General features: G+C 34.9%; 1 protein-coding gene across 1 annotated transcript in view; it reads right to left on the bottom strand.

Annotated features, from left to right (window-relative positions):
• DPY19L2 (dpy-19 like 2) overlaps window positions 1-20,980 on the bottom strand; it is a 91,143-nt gene that overhangs the window by 15,681 nt on the left and 54,482 nt on the right. The window contains exons 14-17 of the mRNA XM_082693176.1: window positions 20,404-20,505; window positions 18,672-18,743; window positions 16,184-16,230; window positions 5,076-5,100 (exon numbers count right to left, since the gene is read on the bottom strand). Coding sequence (XP_082549302.1) covers window positions 5,076-5,100; window positions 16,184-16,230; window positions 18,672-18,743; window positions 20,404-20,505 — 246 coding nt within the window. The remainder of the gene's footprint in view (window positions 1-5,075; window positions 5,101-16,183; window positions 16,231-18,671; window positions 18,744-20,403; window positions 20,506-20,980) is intronic.

Genomic DNA, 20,980 nt, shown 5'->3' with positions numbered 1-20,980 from the left:
ACTCATGCAAGCTGAGGAAGTGAGCCACAGAGACGTACAAATATTGAGTGTTTCACAAGTTTTCATGTCACTTAGCCAGCAACAAAAATCAGAACAAAACACAAGCTAGATTATTTTTAAAGTAATGGAATCATATATATAAATATTTGTACTGATTAGTAGGACACTCATTTTATTAAGATGGGGTTCCACTGAGCAAAGATTTCAGACAAAATTTTTCTAACAGACATACTCATAAAATATCAGCCAGTTCTTCATTAGAAAAATAGACTATGCAACCCAGTCAAGTGTCATTAAATATTTATGTTTGAATTTGCTAATATTCAACAAATTAAGCATTGAAGATAATAAGGTATTTTCACCTATAAAATGGACAACTATTTAATACTGAGTGTTAGAGAAGAGTCCTTGAAACATACACTGATGTAATTTGTACATTTAGCATTATTTATCAAGATGTTACAAAAGAGCCAACCCCTTTGACTTAAATTTCCATTCTAATTTAAGGGAATAATGAAGACCAAAAATACTGTATAAAGAGGATCACTTAAGTGAATTTTTAGTGGCAAAAACAGAAAAAACCTATGTGACCATTATAGGGGAATAAGTAAATTACCACATTTCCCACGTCTATAGCCATTAAAAGATTACGTGTTAGCAGATTATCTAATGGCATGGAAAGTTTTCAATGTGTTTAATTATATACACAAGATTAATTTTGTGAAAACCATCTATCTGTATATATACATGCATGGCTGGGGTGGGAGGGATGGAGATGGCTACAAAAATATGTACCTAAAAATAGAGGTTCATTCTGAATGGTGATTTTTCCAAATTTTTCTTTTTAAATGTGTTATTTTAGATTAGAAATATATAACTTATGTTTAAAACAAAATGCAAAGCTGTGTTTTTTCCTTTTTAAGTAAAGATGTTTAAAAATGGAATTTGTTAATTTTTTCATTATTCTTGAATCCAAAGTAAAAATGTGGAAAGTCAATCCTTCATTTTTCCTCAAACTCCTCTTTGGACACAGTTGGGGCCATGTTGCGGAAGGAGCAAAAGACATTAACGCACTTCACACCCAAATAGGTCTTTTTGTTTAGGACCATTAAATCACAGATTGGTAGATTACACGGGTCATCTTCTTTAACCCTGTATCTGAAACAGAGATCTCTTCTGTCAATCTATGAACTGGCGCTTCACTAATTCCTGAAAAGGAATATGCATAGGAGTGCCTATTATAATTATGGATGGCTATAAATGCTAGAAAATCTTTTCTGAAACTGAATCAGTGTCTCCCTATAATTTCCACACCTCTGCAAATGCACAAAATTAGTCTAACCTATTTGCACATAGCAGTTCTCTATTATTCAAATACTGTACTCATGACTTTGCACTAATCCCACCTTTACCCTTAGAAAGCTTTCTATTTTTAAGTTAAATATTCAGAAACTTGGAATCATTAGCTCTATGGTGTCATAATTCTGGTTGCCTTGCTCTGAACATGGTACAGATTGCCCATGTTCCGTTAAAATGTTCGACTACAATAAGTGTGGTCTAATTTATGCAAGTGTACATCTGACTTCTCCCAATATGCCTTCCTTTGGTTATTCTGAGTCACAGGATGAGACTGTCATTGTCTCTTCGAAATCCCATCACTTGTACTCTATTATTTTTCCCATCACTTCTAACTTAGCACCAACTTCTCATATGACCAGAATTAAATCTAAAGTAGTAACTCTTCTTGACTTTCCTTTCTCACCTAAAAGCTGAAAGGACTCTGTCTGCATATGGAGACCTGAAAGATCTTCATCATTTTCTTATCTTCCTTGCACAACGTTTTTTTTTTGTGGGGGAATGACACAAACACTCTAAATAGCACCACTCATATTTGTCTTCTATGGTTATCCACATGCTCTAAACTCCCTTCCACTCACAGGCTACAATTGACTTTCTATGGAGCTCTCTTGCCATAGTTAATTTATCTCCTATTCTATCACACAGTTTTCTTTTTACCTACCAAGTAGAAGACAGAAGGCTACAGTTAAAAAGCACAGTCCAAAATTCTGTACTGTATGTAACCTACTGTCAATTTGTTAGTACCTCTCTCCACATAAAAATTACTAGGAAAATCCTCACAACATCTTTTAGAGGCTGGAAGCAAGGAAAGAAGAGCAGCTCAGGAAATGGTTCACTCCCCATCCCTGGAATAAGGGCGTGTGACTGGGTAGAGTGTGAGGTGGCAGCTCCCAAGCATAAAGAAAACAAAGTGTAGAAAGTCAGTCCAAATGACAGACTGACCCTGTCAAAACTACCTCCCACAACAATTGTGAAGATGTCTTGAGAACATGGTAGAAATACCCTCACTGGCACAGTTAACAGAGGGCAGAGTATTAGTTGGAGCCCCTGGGGTCTCAGTCCAGAAAGCACACAAATTTAAAAGTGGGCCTTTACACTAGGCATCACTGTAAGTATCTTACATATAACTCATTTAATCCTATAGCCACCATGGGGGATAAGTATTGCTGTTACTGTTGTTGTTCTGGTTGTTCCCAAAAAGATGTAATGTAATTTGGCTATGATCACACAGCCAGTAAATGGAAGAAGAGGGATCTGGAGCCAGCCAACTCTCAAGTCTGTGTGTTTAACCACTACACTATGCTTCTTTTCCAGACAATAAACTATTCAACCACATAGTTCTATTAATCTGAGAACATGGAAGGGTACAGAACCCCAACATATGTCACTCAATCTATTTTTCAAAAGAAGTAATTCTTCCCCCAAATTCTGATTACCTTTTAAAAAGCCATCCTTTTGACTGACAGCTGAACAAAAATATCTACAATTAGATCTGATTATATCATTTCTTGTTTAACAACAAAGTCCAGGATAGAGTCTACCTTCTTTGCATATGAAGTCACCATAGTCTGAACATGTATCACTTCTTTTCTATGCATCTGCAATCCTGATTTGCCTGTAATGCTTAACATACCATATTACCTTATGCCTCCTTTGTATATGTACATGCTCTGCCCTTGGTAAACTCCTCTAACATCATTAAAAAAAAATATGTCCCTAACTACCCCATCTTCTTCACACAGATATAATCACTTTTTCTGCACTATTTTTCTACCTACCTCCTTTATCAAGGCACATGTCATTATCTGTTCACATTGCCTGTCTTCCTACACTACACATTAAATTCTACAAAAGCAGGGACCTGGTGCATAACAGACACATAAAAAAGATTAAACTGATTAGAACACAACAGAAGAAAAATTAAAATGGGCAAAATAAGGATAAATGGAGAAATAGAGTAAGAAAATAAAATGTAAGAAGAGGGCAGAAAATTAAGCAACACTGTGTTTTTAAAAAGAGTGGGTTGAGAAATATAAATAAAAAGCCCTGGGTTTTGAATACCATATGATAAAATATAAAGTACGAATGTGCCCTGCTAAGTAAAACTGGGCAATGTGACACAACTCATTTGCGTAAACACAGTTCACATTAGGCCATTAGCATGTGTTAAATGATTAACAGCACGGACTCTGCTGCTACATGCCCTAGGTTCAAAGGCCTTGGTTCCACAGAGCTAAGGTCCCTATGTCCCTTCAGCTTTGCGAACCTAAGTTATTCAACTTCTCCATGCCATAGTTTTCTTTCACCTGTACAACACACAAAACAACTGTACTTACCTCAATGGGTTGTTGTGTGAATGAAATTATAACTATATGTAAATCCCTTCCCCAAATGCCCTGTCTATAGGAAGCAGGAAGTATTTACTACTACTTTGAAGGCACTGGAAATGGACTGCCAGTGTTGAAATGCAAGCTTTATTATGAATTAGAGGCAGACCTGAGGAAAACTACTTAATTTCTGTGGGTCTCTATTCTGTGGCCAAGACTGCTTTGCTTTTCTTCTTAGACATGTAGCTAGACTCCATTTCCCAGCTCCCTGCCGACAGGTGTGGCCATGTGCCTGAGGTCCCAGCTGAGGGCAGGAAGTCCCCATTTCCGTTTCCAGACCTAGGCCTTACAAAATCTCTAATGCAGGATCTTTCTTTCTCCTTTGCTGCCTTCATGTAGACAAGAACATCAGCACTCCAGGGCAGAGTCTTCTCTGTTCTTTCTCCTTTGCTGATGTGATGCAGACAAGCACACTGCAGATGGCCAAGCTATAAATGGAAGGCATCTGGGTTCCTCAATCACTGCTTGCTGGAGGGGGGGTGTCACCACTAACCAGGAACTCCTGGTTTCAACTTTATGTGAACAAAGAATCAAACTTCACTGAGTTAAGTCATTGAAATATTAGTATTTGTCTCTGTTAACAGCTATTTTTATCTAATTAACAGACTTATCTTATGTGCAGAATGGGAATAATAATATGAGAATTAAAACAGCACAGTACATGGCACATAGTAACTATTAAAAACTTTGATATCATTATAGGCTATTTTATTAAGTCCAAATTCAGTTGTCTTGTCTTGTATATTTGGCCTTTCTTTTAAGACTCAAAGCACTATTATTTAGGAAATCATATTTCTACCCCTGCTGAGCTTTCTCTTCATATGCCACAAAATAATTTGGCATCATATATGTTGTCTTATTTGTTTCATGTCTCTGTGGAAAAATTATGCATATCAGAGGGCAGCAACACTACTATACCATCTTCTGTATCCTATAAAACTCCAAGATTGTAACTGACTGCATATCAAGTCTGGGTGTGGCCAAAGGCCACCAGTCACAGGGCCATAGATGTCTGCCCTGATGGGCTGAAACTGAATAGCTCATTGGGTTAGGAATTAATGCTTTTATTGTTGAATGAATAAAAGAGTGGATGAAAAAATAAAAGCAATTTAATTATGTTCCATGGTCATAAATAAGCCTTCCATTTTTCAGAAATCCTACTATTCAAAAAAGCAAAAGCACACACAGGAGGGATCAGCATTTATTACCAACGCTGAACCACTGAACCACTGCTGACAGTGCATTGGCAGCAAGGCAAAACCTTTGTGAATTATCCTTGAACTAGAATTTAATACACAAATATAGCAAAGATTAAAATGAAAGCTTTACCTCACCATGTTCAAGGAGCTGTTTTCTGGAATAAAAAACATTCTCTACTTACTGAATGTCCATTATGATTACATAAATACAAACTTAATTTATTTGTTCTTAGGTTTAAGAAATTTGATTTTCTCTAATCAGTAAATAAAAATTAGACAATATCACTAAAAATAAAAATTTGAAAGGCATGATTTATAGTCATCCTATGTAAGGTATATTTAAAAAGTCATGCTTTGGTTAAGATAAAATAGATTTTACTGATTGCTGGAGACTATACCTCTAGAAAGATTTAAAGAAAAATAATCTCTATTAAATATTCAACCATGTACATAAAACTCTGAGCATCCTTGAGTGTTTCTTCAGAATAAACTTTCAGAAGAAAATGTACTGGGTAAAGCATATAAATATTTTTAGTTCTACAAAAATTTATGTCTAAAGAACCTATTGAGCTCTGGGCACTGTGAAGTGAACACAGCCTGAATGGTGTCGACCTTGTTCTCCTCTCAGCTCGTGTGTTACACTCATACCAGGGGTATGGACTGCCTGTTTAGTTGCTCCATTGAGAAAGTGGAAGACTCTGGTTTTACAGTTCAGGTAAGACACTAAGAGGTAAGGAAGTTCCAGGGCACAAACAGATCCAGAGGGTTTTTGTTTGTTTGTTTGTTTGTTTGTTTTTAAAGGCTGGTCAGGGGGTGGCCTGTCAGGAAAGCTGTGCCATCACCAAATCACTCAGCCTCTGTTGCAGCTTGGCCCTGACTTGCCCGATAGAGGGGGTGGGTAGGGGGTTTCCCACCTGTCCTGAAATCTACTGGTCACAACAGGATCCTGCGGTGAGCTGCTGTGTGCAAGGGAGGACAGGCCCCGACAATAATTGCTGATGCAAATAAATCTAGTAGCTAATCTAAAATATAAATGTATAACCAAATCTTCAAACATACAAATGATATAAATTGATAAAGAGCAATAACAGATGTTCAAAAAAGAGAGGCTAAAGCAAAAGTTTAAGAGAGCCAACAATTCTCTGAGATAAAGGACGTTGTGAATGTTCAGATTAAAATGTCCCATGTAAATAAATATGTCCTGTGTAATAAACATGTAAAATACACACATTCATGTATACATATGTACATTCATATCTCAAACTCCATAAATTTCCAGAGAGCAAAACTTCACATAAAATTTCTCATTGGTTGGAAAAAAGACAGCCTCTTCAATAAATGGTGTTGGAAAAATTGGACAGCCATATGCAGAAAAATGAAATTGGACCATTTGCTTACACCACACATGAAAATAGACTCAAAATGGATGAAGGATCTCAATGAGCAAAAGGAATCCATCAAAATCCTTGAGGAGAACACAGGCAGCAACCTCTTCGACCTCTGCCGCAGCAACATCTTCCTAGGAACATCGCCAAAGGCAAGGGAAGCAAGGGCACAAATGAACTATTGAGATTTCATCAAGATCAAAAGCTTTTGCACAGCAAAGGAAACAGTTAACAAAACCAAAAGACAACTGACAGAATGGGAGAAGATATTTGCAAACGACATATCAGATAAAGGACTAGTGTCCAAAATCTATAAAGAATTTAGCAAACTCAACACCCAAAGAACAAATAATCCAATTAAGAAATGGGCAGAGGACATGAACAGACATTTCTGCAAAGACATCCAGATGGCCAACAGACACATGAAAAAGTGCTCCATATCACTCGGCATCAGGGAAATATAAATCAAAACCACAATGAGATATCACCACACACCAGTCAGAATGGCTAAAATTAACAAGTCAGGAAATGACAGATGCTGGTGAGGATGCAGAGAAAGGGGAACGCTCCTATACTGTTGGTGGGAAGGCAAGCTGGGGCAACCACTCTGGAAAACAACATGGAGGTTCCTCAAAATGTTGAAAATAGAACTGCCCTATGACCCAGCAATTGCACTACTGGGTATTTACCCTAAAGATACAAACGTAGTGATCTGAAGGGGCACGTGCACCCGAATGTTTATAGCAGCAATGTCCACAATAGCCAAACTATGGAAAGAACCTAGATGTCCATCAACAGATGAATGGATCAAGAAGATGTGGTATATATACACAATGGAATACTATGCAGCCATCAAAAGAAATGAAATCTTGCCATTTGCCACAACATGGATGCAACTAGAGCGTATCATGCTTAGTGAAATAAGTCAAGCGGAGAAAGACAACTATCATATGATCTCCCTGATATGAGGAAGTGGTGATGCAATATGGGGGCTTAAGGGGGTAGAAGAAGAATAAATGAAACAAGATGGGTTTGGGAGGGAGATAAACCATAAGTGACTCTTAATCTCACAAAACAAACTGAGGGTTGCTGGGGGGAGGGGGGTTGGAGAAGGGAGGTGGGGTATGGACATTGGGGAGGGTATGTGCTTTGGTGAGTGCTGTGAAGTGTGTAAACCTGGCGATTCACAGACCTGAACCCCTGGGGATAAAAATATATTATATGTTTATAAAAAATTAAAAAAAACCCAAAAACTACAAAAAAAATTTCTCATTGGTAATGCTCAATGCTAGGAAATAACTGTCTATAGAATTTTTAAACATTTTATTTATTTAGTAGATAGAGAGAGAGAGATTGAGAGAATGAATGGGAGGAGGGACAGAGGGAGAAACAGACTCCCTGCAGAGAAGGGAGCCAGACATGGGACTCGATCCCAGGACCCTGGGATCATGACCTGAGCTAAAGTCAGATGCTTAACTAACTGAACCACCATGGCACCTAATAATTATCTACAAAATGCTTTAAATAAAAAAAAAACATAACCAGAAATACCTATTCACCAAACCACCAACTCAATGTGAGGGGAAAGTAAAGGTGTTTTTCAAATAAAAATGCACCCACCAACCCTCGGGTTGAGGACCCATGCAATCCTCATTGATGCTAAACTCAATTGCACAGACACTACACTGCTGAGCCTTCCCCAGGAATGGAAACAGCACACCTTACCCAGTTGGCTCCTTACACCTACCTACAAGTGAATGTCTTTCCTCTCCAAAACCAGTCCTTAAAGTCTAAAAGAGGTGATTCCTCCATCAAATGTGAAGACATCAATGAAAGGCTATAAGAAACATGAAAAATCAAGGAAGCCTGACACAACCAAAGGAACACAATCATTTTCCAGTAACTGACCCCACAGAAGAAATCACTGTCTATATTGTAGACAAAACATAAAATCAGGAAAACAACCCATGAACAAAACAAGTTTAACTGTGAACTAGAAGTTATAAAATAAGAACTAAAAATATTCTAGAAGTAAAGAATGCAATGAATGAAAATGAAAAATGCAATTTACAGCATCAAGAGGAGACCTGATCAAGCAGAAGAAAGAATCCGGGAACTTGAAGACTGATAATTTGAAATTATCCAGTAAGAAGAGAAAAGGAAAAAAGAATGAAAAAGAGTGAAGAAAGCTTATGTGAATTATCAAATGCCATCAGGAGAAACAATATTTACATTATGGCAGCCTAAGAGAGAGGAGAGGGGAAAAGGGCAGAAATCTTATTTAAAGATCAGCTGAAATTTTGCCAAATCTGGAGACAGATATGTATATCCAAGTACATGAGGCTCATAGTCACCAATATAAAGTTAATCTCCCAAATTCACTAGACACATTATAATGAAACTATCAAAACCAAAGATGATGAACTGTCAAAGCAGCAAATTATCTCATATAAGGGAACCCCCATAAGGCTGTTAGTGGATTTCTCAGCAGAATCCTTGCAGGTCAAGAGAGGATGGGATGATATATTCAAAATGCTCAAATTAAAAGATCTGCCAATTAAGAATACTTCAACCAGCAAAGCTGCCCTTCAAATGAAGTGAACGAATAACTCTCAGACAAACAAAAGCTGAGGGACTTCATTACCACTAGACCTGCCCTACAAGAAATGCTGAAGGGAGTTATTCATGCTGAAATGAAAGGATGTTAATGAGTAACCTGAATACCTATGAAAGTTAAAACTCACCATAAAGTTAACTATACAGTCAAATTAGAAACACTGTACTGCTGTAATAGTGCCATGTAAGTCACTGAAATTATAAAAGTAAAAAAAAGAAAAGTATTTAAAAATAAATATAGCACAACAATTTGTTAATGTATATACCCATATAAACAGATATAAACTGTAACAGCAAAAGGATAAGTAAAAAGGCAGAATTTTTATATGTGATTGAAGTTAAGTTTTTGTCAGCTTAAAATAGACTGTTATAACTATAAGATGTATTATGTAAGCCTCATGATAACTACAAAGAAAAAAACTACAGTAGATTCTCACAGAAAATTAAGAGAAAAGAAACAAACGTATTATTACAGAAAAAAAATACAGCATGAGAGGAAGAAGGGAACTATGAAATGGAAAACAGCCAGATGATAACAAGATAACAAGTCCTTATCTATCAATAACAATCTTAAATATAAATGGATTTAGAGGTGCCTGGGTGGCTCAGTGGGTTAAAGCCTCTGCCTTCGGCTCAGGTCAACATCCCAGGGTCCTGGGATCGAGCACTGTGTTGGGCTCTTCACTCAGCAGGGAGCCTTCTTCCCCATCTCAATCTCTCTCTCTCTCTCTGCCTGCCTGTCTACTTGTGATCTCTCTGTTGAATAAATAAATAAAATCTTTAAAAATATATACATAAATGTATTTAATTCTCCAACCAAAAGACAGAAAGTGGCTAAATGAATTAAAAAACAAAAAAAACAAGGGGTGCCTGGGTGGCTCCATGGGTTAAGCCTCTGCCTTAAGCTCGGGTCATGGTCTCAAGAGTCCTGGGATCAAGCACCGCATCGGGCTCTCTGCTCAGCAGGGAGTCCGCTTCCCTCTCTCTATCTGCCTGCCTCTCTACCTACTTGTGCTCTCTCTCTTAAAAAAAAAAAAAAAAGACAATTACATGCTGCCTACAAGATACTCATTTTAGCTTTAAGGACACATTAAGATGAAAGTGAAGGGATGAAAAAAGATACTCATTCAAATGGAAACATAAAGAAAGCAGGGATAACTCTACATATCATACATATACACACACACAAACCTATAGATGACACATATCTAAACCTAGATCTCAATCTATATTCAGGGTGAAATAGACTTAAGTTGAAACTGTAACAAGAAACAAACAAAGTCACTGTATGATGATAAAGGTGTCAGTTCATCAAGAGGATATAGCAGTTGTGAATCTATATGTAACCCAACACTGGAACACCTAAATAAATTAAGCAAGTATTAATAGATCAGAGAGGAGAAATAGAAAACAGTGCAAAATAGAAGGGGACTTCAATACCCAATTCCAACAATGGGTGGATCATCCAAACAGAAAATCAGTAAGAAAATATTGGACTTGAACTACAATTTAGACCAAATGGACCTAACAAATATACACAGAACATTTCATCCAACAGCTGGAAAATACATATTCTCCTTAAATGCACACAGAACATTCTATGGATAGATCCTATGTTAGGTCACAAAACAATCATTAACAAATTTAAGACTGAAATCATATCAAGTATCTTTTCTGACCATGACAGTATGACATTAGAAATCAATAAAGTAGGAAAGATAGAAAATTCACAAATACATGGAAATTGAACAATCTAATCCTGAACAATTGATGGGTAGAAGAAAAAATCAAAAGGAAATAAAAAATATCTTGAAACAAATAAAAATAACATACCAAAACTTACAGGATGCAGCAAAAGTTCTAAGTGAGGATTTTACGTGGTAAGTGCTTACATTAAGAAAAAAAGATTTTAAATAAATAATTATACACTTAAAGGAACTGGAAAAAGAACAAACTAAGACCAAAGTTAATAAAAGGAAAGAAGAAACAAGGAAACAAAGGTCATAAGAGAAATAAATGAAACAGAGACAAGAAACAATAGAAAACATCAACAAAAATTAAGAGCTGGTCTTTCGAAAAGATAAAATTTATAAGCCTTTAGTTAGACTAAGAAAAAAAGATTTAAATAAATAAAATTTAAAAATGAAAGGGGGAACATTAAGACTGACACCACAAAAATACAAAGGGTCATAAGAGACTATTATGAACAATTATACACCAACAACTGGATACCCCGAAGAAAGAACATAGTCCTAGCAATAACCTACCAGGACTGAATCACGAAGAAAAAGAAAATCTGAATAAAATTAAAACCTAGTAAGGAAGGGCAGTGATGTGACTCAGTGGGTTAAGCGTCTGACTCTTGATTTCAACTCTGGTCATGACCTCAGATCCCAGGAATTGAGCTCTACATCAGGTTCTGCACTCAGAGTGAAGTCTGCTTGTCCCTCTCCCTCTGCTCCTCCCCCCACACCTCCACTCTCTCTCTCTCAAAAATAAATACATAGAATCTTAAAAAAAAAAAAAAAAAACTAGTAAGGAGACTGAACCAGTAATCCAAAAAATCTCTCTCAAAAAAAAAAAAAAAAGAAGAAGAAGAAGAAGTAGTAGTAGTAGTGGAGGACCAGATGGCTTCACTAGAGAATTCTACCAAACATTTAAACAAGAATTAATGTTTCTCGAATTTTTCCAACAGACTTAAGATGAAGGGATATGCTTAATCTCATTTTACAAGGCTAACATTACTCTCATACTGAAGTAAAATGAGGATAAAAGAATTTTGTAGGCCAATATCCCTGATGAACATAGATGCAAAAAGCCTCAACAAATACTAGAAACCAAATTCCACATCATATTAAAAAGATCATGCAACATGAGCAGGTGAGATTTTATCTTTGCAATACAAGGATAGTTCAATATACACAAATCGATATATGCGATATGCCACATTAAAAGAATGAAGGATAAAAACCTAATGATCATCTCATTAGACACAGAAAAAATCATTTGACAAAATTCAAAAACCCTCCATGCTAAGAAGTTTTAACAAATTAGGTACAAAATGAAGGTATCTGAACAGAATAATGGCATATAATATATAACAAGCCCAGAGTTAATTAAGTTGTTCTTCTAAGATCAAGAACAAGGCAAGGATGCCCACTCTATTTCTCTCCATCATTGTACTAAAAGTCTAATCAATGCATTAGGCAAGAAAAAGAAATTTAAAAAAATAATAAAGATAGAAGTAAAACTATCTGTTTGCAGATGACATGATTTTATATGCATAAAACCCTAAAGACTTCACCAAAAAACTGTTAAAACTAATACATAAATAAAGTTGTGGAATACAAAATCAACACACAAAAATCAGCTGCATTTCTACACAATCACAATGAACCATCTAAACAGATAATTTAGAAAGCAATCTCATTTATAATAGCATCAAAAACAATAAAGCACTTAGGAATACAATTAACAAAGGAGAAGCTAGACCTCTATACTGAAAACTATGAGACACTGATAAAAGAAATTGAAGACAACGCAAATAAATAGAAAGATATTCTATGCTTTTGGTTTGGAAGACATATGTTAAAATATCCATACTACCCAAAGCAATCTACAGATTTAATGCAATCCCTATCAAAATTCCAATGACATTTTTCACAGATATAAAAAGAACAATTCTAAAATTTATATGGAACCAAAAAAGACCTTAAATTTCCAAGATAAACTTGGGAAAGCAGAACAAAGCTACAGGTATTATGCTTCCTGACTTCAAACCATACCACAAAGTTAAAGTAATCAAAACAGTACAGGTACAGGAATAAAAAGACACATAGATCAATGGAACAGAATAGAGAGCCCAACAATAAACCCATGCATATATGGTCAATTTATCTTTGATAAGGGCACAAACACACCAAGGGGCTAGGATAGTATTTTCAATAAATGATGGTTGGAAAACAATATTCACATGCAAAAACCATGTGGTTAAACTTCTATCTTACACCAGTCACAAAGATTAAGTTGACAGGAGTCTTAGCAATTAATTTTTGAGTCTGGCAACCAAAATCACCAGCAACAAAAGGAAAAATTAAAAAGTGTGATGACATCACCTAAAAAGTTTCTGCACAGCAAAGGAAAAAAATCAACAAAATGGAAAGGTAACCTATTGAATGGGAGAAAATATTTGCAAACTGTGTATCTGATATGGGGTGAATATCTGGAGTACATAAGGAACTCATACAACTCAATGGCAAAAAAATATATGATAATAATCTGATTTTTAAATGGACAAATGACTTGAATAGACATTTTGGAAAACAGTATGGAGGTTCCTCAAAAAATTAAAAATAGAACTGCCATATGATCCAGCCATCATACTCTTGGGAATATATCCAAAATAATCAAAATCCGTATTTTGAAGTGATATCAGCACTTCCATGTTCATTGAAGCATTATTCACAATAGCCAAGATATAGAAATAATGTAAGTTGATGGACAAGCAGATAAAGAATATGTAGGGTGTGTGTGTGTGTTTGTGTGTACACACATACATACATACATGCAATGGAGTATTATTATTCAGTCATTAAAAAAGAAATCCTGCCAACTGTGATAACGTGGATGAACCTGAAGGGTGTTATGCTATGTGAAATAGGCCAAAGGAAAAAAAAAATACTTTATGGTATCACTTATATGTGGAATCTAAAGAAGAGAAAAAAGTCAAACTCAGAAACAGAATAGAATAGTGGTTTCTGGGGCTGTGTAATGAGGGCTAACAGGGATGATGTTCATCAAACAGTACAAACTTTTAGTTGTAAGATGAAGAAGTTCTGAGAAACTGATGTACAGCATAGTGACTGCAGTTAATAATACCATATTATATAAAGTTTGCTAAGAGTGTGGATCTTAAGCATTCTCACACACAGAAAGGTAACTGTGAGGTGATGGATGTGTTAGATGTGTTATTAACTTAATTGTGGTAATCATTTCATAATGTACATATAATCATTGTGTTGTATGCTTTAAATATATGCATATGTATTTGGCAAAAAAAAATTATGAAAGAAAATATTTGGAAATAATTTAATGATTTTGATGTGGGTGTTTCTAAGCAATAAATTAGCCCAGAAAATGTATAGGAGTGACTGTAAAGAAATTTTAAACTTCTATAAGGCAAAAACCATTAATAAACTATAAACTAATATCCTAGAAGAAATATTATATACATGTAATAGGCAAAAGGTTACTGTCTATAATATAAAATATCCTATACATCAATTTTCAAGTGGTCAAGAAACGTAAATATGCCACGCACATTTGAAAGATGTGAAACTTTACTAGGGAAGACTGGTAAAATGAGTTCCTTTTTTTTTAATCTGTCAGAAAAAAAAGTTAAATGTTTGATAATACTGATGTTTATGGAGATGCAAGGAAATGGACACTTTCAGCATTAGTTTTCAGTATTTATCGAATTAAAAATATTCATACATTATGATCTAGCAGTCTTATTTCAATATCCTAAATACTAAAATATGTATGCAAAGAATACATACAAATATGTTCTTATTCTTAGCACTGGTTGTTATGACAAAAAGATAAATAGAATCTTTTTTTTTTAAAGATTTGTCAGAGAGAGAGAGAGAGAGACCATAAGCAGGCAGAGAGGCAGGCAGAGAGAAAGGGGGAAGCAGGCTCCCTGCTGAGCAAAGAGCCCGATGTGGGGCTCAATCTCAGGACCCTGAGATCATGACCCAAGTCGAAAGCAGAGGCTTAACCCACTGAGCCACCCAGGCGCCCCAAGATAAATAGAATCTTAACACCCACTGATGTGGGAGTAGTTAAGTACTTGGTAATTATTCATGATGACAAACAATAAAATGTGGAGACCACTAAAAAGTATGAAGAAGATATAGGCAGACACCAAGATAAACTATTAAGTAAAAATAAAAGTTACATAATAATACTGATTCTATTTTTTTATAAAAACACTGTTTTTGGAAATGTTTTCTAGAATGATACATACAAAACCATTTGCAATCAGCACCAGTGAGGAGTAGATCCACGGAAAGAAACACTCCCTCTTTTCTTGAAATATTTCATCTGTATGTCTTACTGAATGCATGTATTATTTTGTAATTTAAAAACTCCTCTACATCCCTCCCCCACCACACACACAAGCCTGTCACTTCCAGGGATGTAATCACCTCCTTATTCTGAGCTAGATATCTTCTCCCTTTGGTCCCCTTGAGTCTGTCCTCTTCTACACTGCACCCTCTCAAGTACTTGAAGACAGCTGTCATGTAACTCTCAATCTTCAATTCAATTAATATCCCAGATGCCATCATGCATTCCTTATGTGAATAGTTCTCAGAGCTCTAAAAACACTCTTTTTACAATGTTACGGCATATTGCTCTGAGGTCCCTCAGACCAGAGAAAGGAGAGTAGGTCTATTAAGCCCTTTGATTTGGATTTTGACAAATAAGATTGAACTATTTCAACCATAAAGTTCTATTAAGCCCTTCCGATAACCATACAAAACTGTTTACTGAAAATATAAGCATGGGGTACAGGACTGATGGAATCTCTCTGTACTATCTTCACAACTATTCCGTAAATCTGAAACTGTCCTAAAAAATAAATTTCATTAATACATCAAATTTAATCATATATCTGCAAGTATAAAATGTAATTTAAGATTTTCCTCGTAAGGAGGTTTTCTCCACAATCTCACATGTCCTGTAGCAATGTGTGATTTGAGTTATATTTTTCTCACATATATTTATGCCAGTGAAGTTAGTGACTTCACTTAAACCACCAAAAAAAAAATGTGATACAGCAAATGGTTTTAACAATAAATGCAGAAAAACTACTTCATGAATACACAGAGAAACAAATAATTATGTTTTCTCTGAAAGTTAAAAAAACAAGAATTGCTAAAACAAAACTTTAGCTTACTTCTGTTTATGGACTTTAAATTCTAGTCATATATTAAAATTAAACTAAATTGATTAAAACTTTGAATTAATTAAAATAGAAATATCTCCAAAATAAGTCCAAATACATAAAAGAGATGTCTAAAAATAATATATATTTTTTAAAGAGAACATCTAAGATTGGTTCATGTCTCCTTTCTTAATCAAACTGCTGGTTTAATATACATTCATTTGATATTAGAGTAGTTATTTAATAACTGAATACAGTATGATTTAAAAACAATTATGATATAATTACCTTAGATAAGTATTTGCAGATAAGACACATAAAACATCACGATAAGCCTGTGAATAGAATAAATTAAGGTTTTCTAAGGAATTATGTGACATTTAAAATGCTCTGATTTATAAACATAAATACCCTCACTAGAAAGAAGTGTCTTTATTGTTAAAGTGAGTCATCAGGAGCACTTTAATCCCACCTCTGCCTCAGGCAAATATTTTCATAAAGTTCTAAATTCTTTTATAAAAAAGAAAGAAGGAAAGAGAAAGAAAGAAAGAAAAAGAAAGAAAGAAAGAAAGAAAGAGAAAGAGAAAGAGAAAGAGAAAGAGAAGAAAGAAAGAAAGAAAGAAAGAAAGAAAGAAAGAAAGAAAGAAAACAAACGGCATTGGGGTAAATCTTTAAGGTCCATTTCAACTCTAAAATTCTAAGCTCGTACACGTGGACAGCTCCTTATTAGAGTTTATATTTTACTGGGAGGGAAGTGGGCTGAAAGTGGGGAACTGGTTTCCACCAAGGCAGCAGCTGTACTTTGAGACTATTTTATCTTAATCTTCCAAGCAAAGCAGGACTCTCTATCTCCTTCCCCCAACCCTCCCTTGCCCCACCCACCCACCTCCTCCCACCCATGCAGTTTATATTCTGCTTCAGTAAACTTCTGATTCTTATAAAATTAGCTGTGGCGTATCTTCTTCCCTGATCTAGCTCCTGCAGAAATAACCACAACAGAAGGCCAAAGGGCGCTTACCACAATGTACCACTTGAGGGTGAGGGAGGAAGGGAGGAGTGAAGGTGAACGTGGGGGCTTGACTGGGCCAAAGAGTTTTTAGCTGCATCCTAAGCAACTTAAAGGTATAGTAAAAAAAAAAAAAAAAAAAAAAATTTATGGGGAACTTCAAGTTTTACACTGTGCATAATATGTGGATGAATGTTTCAAGTGACACGAGTGAGATTCTGGTCACTTAGGCAAGCAAAAAGCCTATTTAGGGGTTTAGTTAATAGAACATATGCACTCATAGGAGTTTAAAATTCAGTAGTTTCACAGAAAAATCATACGATAGTTGCTTTCCTTCTTTCTTCCCAGAAGCTATTTCATACAAGTGAAAAAGTAAATGAACATCAGAAGTATTCTTGAGGAAAAAAAAAAAAATTAGCCACAATGGGACAAATAAAAAGGAAGGGTTTATATGGAGACAGAAAAGTGTTACACTTTAATGGGTAAAGGGATGGGGACATGTCTGCACACACGTGTGTGTGCACATGCAGCAAAGGCACAGAAATGCCTTTTAATGCATATGCATGGTTTGAGCTGTGGTGTGTTTGGGAGCTAGTACTATGTTTATGAGTCGTGGATCTTAATTTTATAAAGATAGTAATAGTGGATCTAGCTGTCATCTTCTCCCATGTTAGCGATATTCCCACTGAGTAGTTAATTCCTGCATTAGCTCCTCTAAGTGGAGCCTTCAAAGAATAGCACCATTTGTCATGATGAAACAGAAATAGGCTAGTGGAGAGTTAGGTGGAGCCAAAGGGACACAGTGTGTAGTTACCCATTTCTTCTTACTGCCCCTATCCTCTTTCCAAGTGGTCTCTGGAGAACTGGGTCAAGGGAGAAACCACAGAGATGTAGAGGCAGATGGCTTTCTCACTCAAATTGTTCACATTTTATGTGAAAACACAGGAATGAGAAATGTGGGAGCTGGAACTATAGAGAGAGGAAAAGCAATTTGACTTTAAATAAAGAAAACCAGTTTTAACAGGACCACAGGCAGTATAGTAGTAGAGAAATGTTATTGCTATCTACTTGAAGGTATAAAATAAATAGTGACTTAAGACAACCTCTAAACAATATAAAGATGGTTCAAAAATGCTAAAAACTAAAACCCAGTGTCTTTAGTTAGAATTTTAGATATACCACTCCCAGACCAAGAAAATCTGCCAGAGGTATTTTAGAACATTATTTCTTTTATCATAGTAATATTTCTTTTGCTGGGAAAACACATAGAATACACAAAGTTTCAAAGAATTTCTATACAAAATTCTCCTGTGCGTGTCTTAAAATGGATCAAGACTTGCTTGAATGTCAGTTCAGAAGATACTGAACTGTTGTTTTCCTTTCACAGCTCCTTCGACAATTTTAATTTTTCAAACTGTGCGATTATTTGCTTGAAGCCCACCAAGACTGTAAGTTCCAAGACAAGAGAAGACCTGTTTTATTTGTCCCAGTGGACTAACACTGTGAATGTAGTTCATGGTACATAGTGGGTAACTGATTTCTTTTGAAAGAATAAGAATATCCTTTCTGATGAGGCTTTCTAAAAAACTCATATAATAGTTTTTTAAAAACCATATAATACTAAATAAAGAGAGAGCTGAGTAAGAAAAATTTTTTAAGGGGGGTATGGATTCCTTCTAAAAATAAAATGGAATTCCCAGTTATTAACATTAATCCACTATAGTCCTTATCTTGAACCCAAAAGCAAATGAAAAAATTTTTTAGGAATACCTTTTTAAAGATAAAATAAGTAATCGTCATAACAACTGGAAGCAATAATGTCTTTGTATATCTCAAGGGAGTCTGAAATAAAGCAAATTATTCAAACTAGTCATTTATTAAATTTTACAGTAAATGAGTAAAAATCTGTCAAATTGAGTATCACAATGAAATTTTTTTCTTTTTTCTTTTTTTTTAATATTTATTCATTTGACAGAGAGAGACACGGCATGAGGGGGAATCCAAGTTGGGGAAATGAGTGAGGGAGAAGCAGACTTCCCGCTGAACAGGGAGCCCAATGTGATGGGGGACTTGATCCCAGGACCCTGGGATCATGACCTGAGCCGAAGGCAGCTGCTTAACCACTGAGCCACCCAGGTGCCCCTCACAGTGAAATTCCTTAAAGGTAAAAATGTTTTTATCATTAACGTTATATATATATCTACAACCTTCATCTTCTACTACAAGAATGAAAATTATAAAAAATTATACAAATGTACCAAAGAGTTTAACAGTAAAAAACATTAAGCCAAAAATAAGCTATGTCTATTACTTTTTCCTTTCTTTTGGTTTTATATTTCTTTTATTTACATAAAATTAATTCTTAAATTTTATGTTTACTAATCCCCAGACCCTACATTATCATTTCCTGAGCTGCAAAGTTCCATTATTTTCATTGGTGAAACTAGAACAAACAAGGAAGAAAGCCAGTCTATGTAATAACTGTAAATATGAGAAGCAATAAAATAACATCACCAGCTAAATAATTCTCATGACCCATGATTGTGGTCTGAGTGATTTACCATGCCACTGAATTAAGTACTTCTTGAAGGCAGGCACCAAGACATTTTCCTCATTGTAGTCAGTCCTACAGCAAACTGCCTCACAGATAAATAAATAGTACTCATAATAGTTTTTGAGTGAATGTATGACTGGTTGGATAAAAAAGAGAATAATGTGTGATTAGTAGTATACCTTTCATGGCAGCATCTTGTTAAAAAATTTTTATAATATTTGGAGTGTTAAGTGAAATAAAACTAAAGTTTCTAAAAATCAAAAGAGAATTTGGATTTGAGCAGGTGACCTAGATTATTAAAAGTAATTGAATGGTATGGGGCACCTGGGTGGTTCAGTTAGTTAAACATCTGCCTTCAGCTCTAGTCATGATTCCAGGGTCCTGGGATCAAGCCTATAATGGGCTCTGTGCTCACTGGAAGTCTGGTTCTTCCTCTACCTCTGACCTGGCCCCTGCTCAAGCTCTGGCTCTCTCTCTCTTCTCTCAAATAAATAAATTTAAAACAATCTTTTAAAAAAATACATGAAAAATATGTTTATGTTAAATATATTTAAATATATTTATATTAAAGTATTCAAATATATTTAACATAAATATATTAAATAACATAAATATATATATAATTTATTATAGAATATGAAACATATAATATAGAATATATAGTATAAATATAAATTATTTATATTGAAAATGTATTAAAAAAATGAAAGCAATTGAACTGTGGATCAGATAGTATGTTCAGCACTCTTCCTGGATTATCTCATTTAATCATCATCAATAACTCTTTAAGATAGAAGTTCCTATATGACTAATAAAAGTTATAATAAAAAAATGATAAAGTTGGATGTCTCTGGATAAAAATTGTGAGTTTCTGACTAAAAGGAAAATTCAAGAACAAAAAACTATCATACCTGTAGAAAAGGAAAAAAATCAAAAAAATATTCATACCGCTTTTTCCATGAAGTCAAATTCAGGAGCACAAGTGTAAATTAAGGTATCAAAATCTGTATACCTTAGGATTCTGGCTGCTATAAGGTCACTCAAGCGAATCTGAGAAGAAAATAAAGTAAAATAAATTAAAATTACCCTAGGAATTATGGTCAATAATAATTAATATGTTTTATTAGTAAAGTCTACAAAGGAAATAATTCAAGGTCCACAGATGCCCCTCAAAGAAAATTTTTTTAAAAATCCGTGAACTATACATTCCTATGCACTGAATTATGAAGAAAACTGAAAACAAAGAGAAATATCACAAGAAATGAAAAGAAGAATAGAGGTCAGAAAAAATTAAAAAGAGATGATAATATAAAGAGTGAGTTAAGACCAATACTCATTGGGCAGAAACCACCATGCAGTTAATCGTGAGATTTTATAATCAGCTTTATTAAGAAGGAAACTATCTCACATTAACCCTTTCACTACATATCACAAATCATGATTAAATTTTATATGTGTTTCTATTTTCTCAAAGCCTCATACACTGGTTACAATTTTTGGTGCTTGTTGAATTTTTCAGACATAC

This window comes from Mustela nivalis (assembly GCF_964662115.1).
Source record: "Mustela nivalis genome assembly, chromosome: 12".
Classification (NCBI taxonomy): Eukaryota; Metazoa; Chordata; class Mammalia; order Carnivora; family Mustelidae; genus Mustela; species Mustela nivalis.
The sequence above is the reverse complement of the archived record's forward strand: the minus strand, read 5'-3'. Positions and strand labels throughout refer to the sequence as shown.